We start from the raw sequence: 12500 nt of genomic DNA, 5'->3' as shown, positions 1-12500 counted from the left end.
CTTCTTCTTCTTCTGCTTCTGCTTCTTCTTCTTCTTCTTCTTCTTCTTCGTCTTCTACTCCCTCTCCCCTTCTTTATTTTTTCGTCGTCGTTCTTTTATTTTTTTTTCCGTAATTTTTGTTTTTTCCTCTTTTCTTATCTTTTCCTTTTGTTTTATTTCGTTTAGTTTTGTTTTGTTTTTTTTTTTTCTTTTTTCTTGTTTCTTTTTCCTTCTCTGTTCTTGTTTTTTCCCTTTTCGAGATGCGCGCATGCAAATATACGATTTAGCATCAATAGGATCCAGATCCAGACGAAGATAAGAAACAGCCAATATCGAGATTAGTTGGATAGAGAAAAAGAGAGAGAGAGAGAGAGAGATAGGAGTTGTATTTGATTTTTTTTCGAAAGTTCCATTCAGAGAAATTATTTGGATTATAATCTTTTTTTCTTTTTTTTTTTTTAGTCTATTTATCATTTTAATTATCATACCAATGATCGTTCTCCGATTTGAAATTGACGCCTTAATTTCTCTCTTTTTCTTCTATTTTTTCTTTTTTCTTTTTATAATACAACGAGTAATTCGCTATAGTCGTAAAAATTTCAAAATGAATATTTAATAGAAATCATTTGAATTCTAATTTTAAATTCACTTAGGTTTTGAAATTATTTAGATTTTGATTTTATGACTAACTTCTTTATTTATAACTATAACTACGTTGATGACATGAGACTATTTGAAATTACCGCCTTAATATTCTTTTTCTTTTTTTTCTTTTTTCTTTTTTAATAATACGTTTAAAAATAACACAGCGACGTCGTTATCGTTCGAATTATAATGAAAATTTGAAAGAAATTTAAAATTTTGAAATTTTAATTACATTGAATTTCAACTTTAAATAATATGAAATTAATTTGAAATTTTTACCGTAATTTTTCTTAAAAATAATATATTATTTGACTATATTCAAAAGCGATATTCGTATGGTGTAATCGTTCGAATTAAAATTTATGTAATAGAGATCATTTAGATTTTTTTTCGATATCTTCAATTATTTGATCTTTCATGGACAAATTTTTAAAGTTGTTCTTTTCTTCTTTTTTTTTTTTTTCTTTTTTCTTTTTTGTTTGTTTTCTTCTGTTTCTTAATAAAAACAAATTCCTTCCACTGTCGCCATTTATTTATTTGTTCGAATTTATTTATTCGAGCTATCGCCATTTATTTATTTACCAATGATAATCGAAAATTGTATATTTTAAGCAAATACATTTTCACGAGTAAATCGATCGATATTTTTCATTTCAGATGTTGCGATCCATCGAAATAATGGCGACGATCCGACACAATCGATGTTCCAAGAAATCGAGGAAACTAAAGATTTACGAATGAGACTGCGCCGCATCGTCGATATTTCGATTTAAAAAAATAAAATAAAATAAAATAAAATAAAATAAAATAAAACAAAACGTATGAAGCAAAATAAAACGAGACAAAATTGCGACATAACAGAAAAAAAAAAAAAAGAAACTGAAACTTACGTTGTAACGTGCATGAAAGAAAAATAAGAAAGAAAAAAAAAAAAAAGAAAAAGAAAAAGAAAAGAAGAAGTAGAAGAAGAAAAATTAGAATTTCTCGTGGAGTAATTTTTTTTTTTCTTTTTCGATTAAGAAAAATAAAATCAAGTAAAAGAAAACAAATGACAAATGGACAAATAAAATAAAGGGAAATAAAATAAAACAAAATTGCGACATAAAACTGAGATTTACTGTATACCGTACGTGAAAAAGAAAAAAAAAAGGAAAAAAAGAAGAAAAAGAAGAAAAATTTTAATTTCTCGTGTAATAATTTTCTTTCTGCATTTAAGAAAAATAAAATAAAATAAAACGAGATAAGAATTGAAATAGAAAAAAGAAGAAAAGAAAAAAAAAAGAAAGACAAAAGTATAAAATAAAAAATGTTCTAAAATGATCAATTAATTTTCTTCCTTCCTTTCTCTATCCCACCCCCCCCCCCCATCCACCCCCAGCCCACTCGGCCGTCATCATTCAAGCCATACAACTTCCCCCTTTGCTCGCTTTAATTTCTATCCAAAAAAATTCACACGAATTTAGCTCTGTGATTCTAATCACGTGTCGTCGTATAATACTTTGTAAAAGAAAAAAAACCATTTGGAATTAAAAAAAAAAAAAAAAAAAAAAAAAAAAAGAAAAGAAAAATACAAAAGAAAGAAAGAAAAAAAAAGAAAGAAAGATACAATCAAAAACTTCACTTGTCTTTATTTCATAGAGCGAAAGAGACAGAGAGAGAGAGAGAGAGAGAAAGAGAGAAAGAAAGAGAGAGAGAGAGAGAGAGAGAGAGAGAGAGAGAGAGAATACGTACGTAAGGTGTCGCGACTTCCTCCTCTTGAAGTCTCAGGATAACGAGGAGAGGTGGTACACACCTGCCGTATACAGAAAGGAGGAACGATGGAAACATTTTTTTCTTCCTCTTTCTTCCTCTTTGTCTTTTTTTTTCTCTCTCTTTCCTTCTTTCTTTTTTTTAATGCGGTGACTCTCTCTCGTATACCGCAAAAGTTAGTAGATCGAAAGAGTGGAGGAAGGGGGGAAAGGAGAAGAAGGTAGGTAGGTAGGTAGGTAGGTAGGTAGGTAGGTAGGTAGGTAGGTAGGTAGGTAGGTAGAAGAGTTCCCTTTTAGTCCTATGTATTGCTTACATATACATACATACATACATACATACATACATACATTCATACATACATATATGTATGTATGTATATATATATATATATATATGTACGTATATGCGTGTGTCTCTTTTCTACTCATTCTTTACCATTTCCCTATCTCTCTCTCTCTCTCTCTCTCTCTCTCTCTCTCTCTCTTTCTTTCTCTCTCTACACTAAACTTATTTATTCCTTTCCCCTTTGGTTGGTTCCCTTTCTTCTTCTTTATCTTCTTCTTCTTCTTCTTCCTCTTCTTCTTCTTCTTCTTCTTCTTCTTCTTCTTCTTCTTCTTCTTCTTCTTCTTCTTTATTTCTATCCTTTTGCCCGTTTTCTGCTTCCGCAAACGACAGCCGCTTATTTATACCCCGTCTTTGCATCGCGTCGGGACCCTAACAGAAGGGAGCTTTTGCGTATACTCTGCTGCTTGCTGCTGCTGCTACTTGCTACTTGCTACTTGCTACTTGCTGCTGTTGCTGCTGGCTCTGTTTGGGTGATGCTGATGCCGATGCAGAAGCTACTTCTTCGTCGATCCTTGCTGTTTACTCTTCTGATCTCTCTCTCTCTCTCTCTCTCTCTCTCTTTCTCTCTCTGTTATTCTTACATACATACGTCTTTTCCGGATCTTTTATCTTTCTCTTTTCATCCTTTTGTCCTTCTCTCTCTCTCTCTCTCTCTAGCTCTGACTCTAGCTCTGTCTCTATCTCTGTCACTGTCTCCTTCTTTCTTTCTCTCTTCCTCTATTTCTCTTTCTCTCTCTCTCTCTCTCTCTCTCTTTATTCTCTTATTGTGGTTAGGGAGAGACATCAACGGGTAGGAGGTACTTTGCTCAGGAGCACATCCGTGAGATGCGGTCGATGGCGAAGGGCAATTCCGCGACTGCATCACCTGTCAACGCCAGGTTGGATCGCAGCAGGTACCAGCAGGTCTATATTACATGCGGCATGCGGCTACCACCACTACTAGTACTAGTACTATTACTACTACTACTACTACTACTACTACTACTACTACTACTACTACTATTACTATTACTACTACTATTATTACTACTACTACTATTATTATTATTTACTAATATTACCTTTAGTACTGCTAATACTATTTAGTAATACCGTCATTACTACTGATAATATTATTTATTAATATTACTATTATTACTGATACTATTAATACATATTAATATTACCATTATTACAAATAATATTATCTACTAATATTACTATTATTACTGATACCATTAATATATATTAATATTACCATTATTACAAATAATATTATCTACTAATATTACTATTATTACTGATACCATTAATATATATTAATATTACCATTATTACAAATAATATTATCTACTAATATTACTATTATTACTGATACCATTAATATATACATATATATTTGTATATATTAATATCTTTACTACTACTATGTACTATTACTACCATTATTATTATTACTATTACTATTATAGATTTTGTACTGAGAATTAAATTTTTATTCAAATCAAATTTGACAGATTTGGAAATTTCAATCATCTCTTCTCTCTTTCAGTTTCAAATTCATCAGCTTTTCAAATCAAATATTTTATCCCTTTTGAATGATCAAGTATTATCCAGAATATCCTGAAATAAAAAAAAACTTTCTTAAATAAAGAAAATAGTATTCTAAAAAGAAGAGAAATAGAAAAAAAATGGATGCAATTACTCAATAGAAAAAATTTCAAACTGCAATTTGTCAAAATAATTACATTATCTTGACGATATAACTATGGCCCGTCTAAAGGTCTATTCATTTATTAAAAAATAAAATTGTTCTAATTCTATTTTATTAAAGAGAAAGATGTAACGTCGTGTTCATTATTAATTACAATTAATTATTTACAATATTTTAACTATCATTAGTATTAATATTAATTAATAAAAAAGAGAAAAACGTTTGTACGATCAGATTTTAGAGAAATTAAGAATTCTTTTTATATTTTTTGATTTATTTGTATTTGTTTATTTTTTCTTTTCTTTCTTTCTTTCTTTCTTTTTTTCTTTCTTTCTTTCATAATTTTAAAAATAATTTGTTATAATATTGTAGATTGTGTTTTCTTCAAATTATTAAATTTATTATAATATTATGATATTATAAAATATTATATATAAGAATAATTAAAATGTTATGAATCATTGAAATGTAATGATTCAACTTGTTATTAATATTCATTCATAATTCGTTACAATATTATGGATTATATTAATGAATTAAGTTATTATGAATTAATTAAAATTAATCACATTTTTATTTACTTAGTATCTTGATATCACAAAGAGAAAAAAAAAAAAAAAAAAAAAAAGTAAATAATGTCATTAATCATAAGAATATAAATATGAAACTCTAGATATTCGCTGATAACTCTTTGTAAAAAAAAAAAAAGATCTTTTAGTATCGATTATGTTCTCCAAATAATCAGATAATATATTCGAAATGGATATCATAAATCGATTAAATCACATTTTCCATTCCTTTTCAATATCATATTAGAAAATAAATAACATATTAAATTTATAAAAAAAAAATTTTATTACGTGACAATTTCCATACCAATATCAAATTTGTTATTGAATCTATTTAATTCAATATGAATAACTTAAATATAATAAATGTATCAATGGTTTTACCAAAGGATTATGAACAAATTCGTTTATCAACAAATTTCTATCAGCGATACAATAAATTTTACGGAAACTTCATAATGAACTTAATAACAATCATCAAATTTAATATCTACTCGTATCTAAAAAAAAAAAAAAAAAAAAAAAATTAATATCCATAATAATATTATCTATATATCTATCCTTCTCTCTCTTTTTCTCTCGAAACTGAAGATAAAAGTTAAAAAATAAAACAATGACTCCGTTTTTTCCCCCACTTAAATAATTTATCACCAAACAATGCGCAATCCATCATAATATTAATCCATCGATAAATTCAATCAAATCGATCAAATTAATGATTCTATTTTAACAATTTATGCAATTTAATTAATTCCAAAACGTATCTATCAAATTCCTCGGAGTATTTTTTTATCCCCGATAACAGTCATAGGACAAAAACTTAACACACACACACATTGCATCGAAAGAAAATTGATAAAAATGAATGATCCACTTCATATCGGAGTAGATTAAAAAGAAAAAAAAAAATAAGGAATATCCCAAAAGCGAGAACTTGTATGCAATTTAATTAATTCCAAAACGTATCTATCAAATTCCTCGGAGTATTTTTTTATCCCCGATAACAGTCATAGGACAAAAACTTAACACACACACACACACACACATTGCATCGAAAGAAAATTAATAAAAATGAATGATCCACTTCATATCGGAGTAGATTAAAAGGAAAAAAGAAAAAAAAAAGAAAGAAAAAAAAAATAATAAGGAATATCCCAAAAGCGAGAACTTATGCATTAATCATCAAAAGCAAAATAATATAATAAATTTATAAAAAGAAACAATCTTTTATGTCTTTATATTCAACGAAAGGAAGAAAAACAAGCTATAACAAATTTATTTTATTACATTTCTGGATATAGATCATGATTGAAAAAAATCAAAGAGAGAAAGAGAGAATAGGAGATGAAATAAAAGAAAGGGGTGAGAGTAAGGGCGATGGGGTGGTGCGGAGGACGGGGAGAGAGAGAGAGAGAGAGAGAGAGAGAGAGAGAGAGAGAGAGAAGAGGGAGAGAAAAAAAGTCCAAAGTCAGAAGAGAAGCCGAAACAAATAAATGCTGAAAAGAGGAACAAAACCGACATTATGTGGCATTAACATACAAAGTATGTCAGAGCCAAGCTCCACAGGCATAACATAGTATCGTTGGGGTTCGCATTCTCTCTCTCTCTCTCTCTCTCTATATATATATATATATCTTTCTCTCTTTCTCTTTACTAAAGGAAGAAGGAGCTAACACAGCGGCTACTCTTTACACAGAACAGAACTGAACGAATAAGTAGAGAAGAAGAAGAAGAAGAAGAAGAAGAGGAGAAAGAAGAAGTAGAAGAAGAAGAAGAAGAGGGAGTAGGTTGAGAAAGAGAAAGAAATATTAGAATAACGAACATTGGAAAGGGATAGTGCGTATGTGTGGAAGAAACGAAAGAAAGAAAAGGACAAGAAGAACGTTTACGTTATATCCACTCCCTTATGGTCCCGTTCTCTCCATCCTTTCCTCATGTGGGCTCCTTTTACATTCCCTCATCACCCCACCAAATCCTCCAGTTTAACTCCTCCATTCCCTCTCTCTCTCTCTCTCTCTCTCTCTTTCTCTCTATCTCTCTCTGTCTCTCTCTCCCTATCCCTCTTATGTTCACTGCCACGCGGTGCGGCTTAAACGCAAAAGGGAGACCCAACGGCAGGAAAGGTACAGCAATGTAAGAAAGGGAGGAGGATCAGAACAGCAGCAGAAAGGTAGCAACCAATGTAGGGAAAGGGAGAGAAGATTCTGAAGGTAGCTGCTGTATACCTGTAGCTTCTATGGCTGTTGCTGTAGCTGTTGCTGATGCTTGCTGGTGATGCTGATGATGCTGATGCTACAGCAACGTTGCTGCTACTAACAAAACGAAAACTTGTGCCCCATATATATATATATATATATATATATATATATATATATATATATATATATATGTATGTTCTATGAATGTTTGTATGTATGTATGTGTGTATATATTTTGAACGACGTCTATGATGGTTGAACACACGCATGTAAATAGGATTCTTTTTTTTCTTTTTCTTTTCCTTTCTTTGAATTTCTTGTTCTTATTGTATTCGTAGTAAGCGTAGAAAGAGACATTTCTTTCTCATATTTATTATTTTCAATGGGTGTGAATGATATAATATTGTTTTGTCATTGGACGATATACGCCTTTTGTACTTTTGTTTGTTGATACTTCTCTTTTCTTTTCTTTTTTTTCTTAATTCGGGATAATTCTTCCTTTCTCCTTATTACTTTTAATTTTAATAATAATATATTATGCGTGTGTGTCTGTGTATTTAATATATTATATAAATTATTCATATTATTCTCTTTCTATTTTTCTCTTTTTTGTTTTTTTTGTTTTTTGTTTTTTTTTTTATTTTTTTTCTTGTTTTTTTAATACAAAAAATTTCTCTAATCTTTTAACGCATTTAATATTATTTTTAATAGATATATCAAATTTTGTTAATTTATTTTAATATCTAAAAGAAAAAATCTTTTTTCCTTGTTCCTTCTTTTGTCATTTTAATATCTTAATAATATTAATTATTTATTAATAATTTCATTAATTAATATAATATATATATATATATATATATATATATATATATATATATATATATATTTAAGTGACAAAATTTTAATATTATAAAATATTTATTTACTTATCATGTAAGAATTAGATGAAAAAAATACAATGCTTGAAATATACGCATAAATTTATTTACTTGGTATTTTTCTTATTAGCAATGATTACGAAATACCTATGAATGATCAAATTTATTAATTTTTTTATCAATGTATTCCATTAAAGGTATATGAAAAATTTTCAAAACTTTTGTTTTAATATAAAAATTAAAAAAGAAAAGATTATTTATTTACTCTAATCATTCAAAGATTAGATGAAATATATCACAAATTTAAAATAGAATTATAATTATCGTTGAATCATATTTGAGTGTATCACACAAACAATACTAATCAATGTCTTCTCACTTTTATTTTTTTATTAATTTCTCTTGAACATTTATATGTACAATAAAACATATTTCTTATCTACAATCTATTATTTCACAAGTTTTAAAATAATACATCTTTGATGTATATTAAAAGTTAATAGAAATGATATAAAATTATATTAGATCATAGTGCTTAAATAAGTTGAAAAAGATTCACATTAAGTTGTTTATATATTTTTTTTGTAATACTTCTATATAATGTTAAATCAGAAAAATATGTTTATTTTTAAAAATGCATTTTGTCTTTGTGTATTTACATTCTATAAGTACAACTTATGCTGCTGCTGCTGCTGCTTGAGTGCAAGTACTGAGAATACATAGTATTGTGTATACATATATATACACACACACACACATATATATATATATATATATATATATATATACTTCTAAAATTATTTTTCTTTTTATATCTACTTTTTTCTAAATATTAAGTAGCATTCAATTAAACCGCATTTATATATTAAAATATACATTTGTGATGTACCCACATTTATGAAATTAAAATACGTTAAAGATCATCATTGATCATTATCTAAGTCATTTTCTATAAATAATAATTATTAATTACGAGTTAATAATTTTTTAATATAAATTAAGTATCCTTTCGAGGTTAATATACCACGACATTTAAGATGTATTTGATATTTAACAACCCAGTGTAATGACACCGGTAAACCAAATATTTCCTTTAATACATCTTCTGGTAAAATTTCTACAAATTAAAAAAACAAAACTATGTTAGAGATCATCAAGATAATAATAATAATAATAACAACAACAACAATAATAATAATAATAATAATTTATTTATTGTATATATTTATTAATAATATTTACCAGATGGATCACTGTGAGTTAATAATTGTACATCATTTGCTTTAGAAAATTCTTGTAAGGCTGGTGGAACAACGCAACAGGTAGCCAAATTAATTTGTACAATATCAGGCTTAATCTGCATAAGAATAAATAATTTTTGATTTATATGATATTATAAAATGAATACAATTTATTTATATAAAAGAAGAAGAAAAAAAAAAGAAGAAGAAGAAGGAGAAAATGTAATGATATCACTTACATTGGCCCATTGAAAAAGTTCAATGAAAGTATTAGTATTTAAATCGCTCAATCCAACGCTAGACAATTTTCCAATTTTAACATATTCTTCTACAGCTCTCCATAAAGATTTTAAAGACGTTAATATATCTTCAGAATCATCTTTAGTGCTATAAGCAATCACCAAGGATTCAATCTTATCCGTGTTCAAATTCTCAAATACTAAAAGTTTTAACTTAATAATATTTATATATTTAAAGACAACACATACAGACATATTGTACATATTTACATTAATATACCTTTATTTAATGCTTCCTTTAATGTATCAGCTTCAGGAGATGAAACAAAAACTTTCACAGTTACTTTCAATTCTGCTCTTTCAGTATTTTCAATACCAATATCTCCAATACCATTCATCTATATATTAAAATGTTAACATTATCAGATATACATATATATATTATATTTATATATATATATATATATATATATATATCTGATAATGTTATATATTATATAATGTTAATATATTAATATCTCATCTTTAACTGAGGATAAAGCATTTGAATATTGAGATAATCATTTACTTACAAACACTATGTTGTCTCCTTGATTCTCTTCCTCTCTCAGAATGATCTTTAATGTATCTACTAACTAGAAAAGAAGAAGAAGAGAAAAAAAAAAAAAAAAAAAAAAAAAAAAAAAGAACACACATATCATTATTTGAAACCAAAGGATGTACATAAATGAATAAAATTGAAAGATCAATAAACATAACCTAACAAAAAAAAAAAAAAAGAAAGAAAAGAAGAAAAAAGAAAATTAAAAGAAAGTATGATAGATTTATTAAAAAAAAAAAAAAAAAAAGAAAAAAAACCGCAGAAAAAAAAAACAAAAAAAAAGAACAACATTACAACATATTGAAAAATTATTTTTCAAAAATAATAATTGTTTACTAACCTCATCTCTCGTATTTTGACTGGCCTTTTTTTTAGCTTCATCTAAAGAAAGTATATTGCCAGTATTAATTAATAAATTATGAGACATTTTAATTGTTTAAACAAGTAATATTAAAAAAGATACAATTTTTTATCTTTCTGGTTTCTTTCTTTTTTTTTTTCCTTTTTTCTCTCTTTGTCTCTCTCTCTCTCTCTCTCTCTTTCTTCCTATCACTTTTATACACTCTCTCTTTCACTCTATGTAAAGTATTCACTATTGCGTGATATTAGAAAATATGATATTGACAATTACGACACTCGACAGATAAAGAAAATCTACTCTTTAATGAAATGGTATTACCCAACCATTAATCATACATGATAGTTCTTTTTCACAAGTTATCAAGTACAGAATGACAATTCAATTGTATCATGTGCAAACAATGAGTTATTCAAATCTATTACGTCATACTATAGATATTATCTATGATATACGATAAATATGATGCATTGACTGATAAAATTATTTATTGAAGTTAATTATTAATATTTAATAACGTTTAATATTTTGAATCTTATAATTGACGATAGATTTAAATAATGAGATTATTAAAAAATAAAAAATAAAATAATAATAATAATAATAATAATAATAATAATAATAATTTACGAATGACTTGATCTTTGAAAATTTGTTATATTTTTATTTTATTTGTAATAAGTGACAAATTATTTAAAAAGATATATATATATATATATATATATATTAATTTTGACGAAACAATAATTATCGTTATAAAGTAAAAAAAAGAACAAAGAGATTCTAATTTTGTCGTAAATGAATAAAACAAATTATTAATTATTAAAATAATTACGTTATTTTATTTATAGAAAATTTCTCTTACGTATGGTTCGTAGAAAGAAAATTCAAATTTCGCGGAATTTTTGTTTTACGGACACGCCCATGAATGACAAAAATTATTATAAATAAAACGATGAATTACATTAAGAGAGAAAGAGAGAGAGAGAGAGAAAAAAAAGGAAGAATCTTTCTTAAATTAAAATATCATAGATTATTCCAATTAATTAATAAATACAATATTTTTCATATATAATCACAAGAAGAAAATTGAATTTCGCGGTATTTTCAATACGAAGAATCTGATTGGTCAGTTACAAAATAAAGTAATTTTCATTGGTCAATTCGACAAATGAATTGTCATTGTTCTGTTTTCAGCCATATAACGTTCTAGAATTCTATAAAAACAAATCAAAAACGAAAAAAGCAGTTACAGTGTTAACTGTTAAACAAAATGTCAACTCTTTAAATCAGTTAAACCACGACGTTAAAACGGTGATAAGCAAAAGAAACTGATATTGATTATCATTATTGTATCATCAATTTGACATAATCATCATTCGAATAGGAGTGTCTCCAGGAGTGTGTAACAAAAGGAAATAAATAAATTTAAAAAAAAAAAAATTCAAAATTACAAAAATGCCGATTGATATTCCTGCATTTGCTTATGCCGCGACTGTTGCCGGTGGGGGTATTTTAGGTTACGTAAAATCACGTAAGTTTATTATTATTATTATTATTATTATTTTATTACACACACACACATATATATATATATATATATATTACATACATATATATACACATATAATTTTATTATCAATATTATTAAATGGTTTCTTCCTGTTATGTACTATTAAGATAACTACGATAAGAAAATATTATATAAATAAAGTATAAATATTTTCAATTAATATGATACAATTATTATCATTCTTATAAGTACTTACTTTATATAGATTCTATTCCGTCACTTGCTGCTGGATTGATTTTTGGATCTGCACTTAGCTATGGAGCTTTTCAAACATCTGTGGATCCAACCAACGTTGGAGTTTTATTAGGAACAACTACAACGTTAGGTGGTCTTATGGGATATCGTTTTTATAACACTGGAAAGATTATGCCAGCTGGAGTGATAACAATATTGAGGTATATATGTGCATATATATACATACATATATATATA

At 26.8% G+C, this 12500-nt stretch overlaps 2 protein-coding genes across 2 annotated transcripts in view; one reads left to right on the top strand and one right to left on the bottom strand.

Annotated features, from left to right (window-relative positions):
• Positions 1-8786: 8786 nt before the first annotated feature.
• Positions 8787-10914, bottom strand: LOC124957330 (glutamate--cysteine ligase regulatory subunit). The gene is made up of 6 exons (XM_047514289.1): positions 10478-10914; positions 10109-10171; positions 9817-9934; positions 9537-9736; positions 9299-9413; positions 8787-9173 (listed from the first exon to the last, which is right to left on the bottom strand). Exons 1-6 carry the CDS (start codon positions 10562-10564, stop codon positions 9022-9024), a joined length of 735 nt encoding a protein of 244 aa, XP_047370245.1. The 5' UTR covers positions 10565-10914; the 3' UTR covers positions 8787-9021.
• Positions 10915-11712: 798 nt separating this feature from the next.
• Positions 11713-12500, top strand: part of LOC124957331 (transmembrane protein 14C) — a 939-nt gene continuing 151 nt past the window's right edge. Inside the window, exons 1-2 of the mRNA XM_047514290.1 lie at positions 11713-12029; positions 12274-12463. Of these exons, the coding sequence (XP_047370246.1) occupies positions 11954-12029; positions 12274-12463 (266 nt within the window). The 5' untranslated portion in view covers positions 11713-11953. The remainder of the gene's footprint in view (positions 12030-12273; positions 12464-12500) is intronic.

This window comes from Vespa velutina, chromosome 25 (assembly GCF_912470025.1).
Source record: "Vespa velutina chromosome 25, iVesVel2.1, whole genome shotgun sequence".
In the NCBI taxonomy this organism is placed as follows: Eukaryota; Metazoa; Arthropoda; class Insecta; order Hymenoptera; family Vespidae; genus Vespa; species Vespa velutina.
Note: the sequence above shows the minus strand (reverse complement) of the source record. Positions and strands in the feature narration are given on the sequence as shown.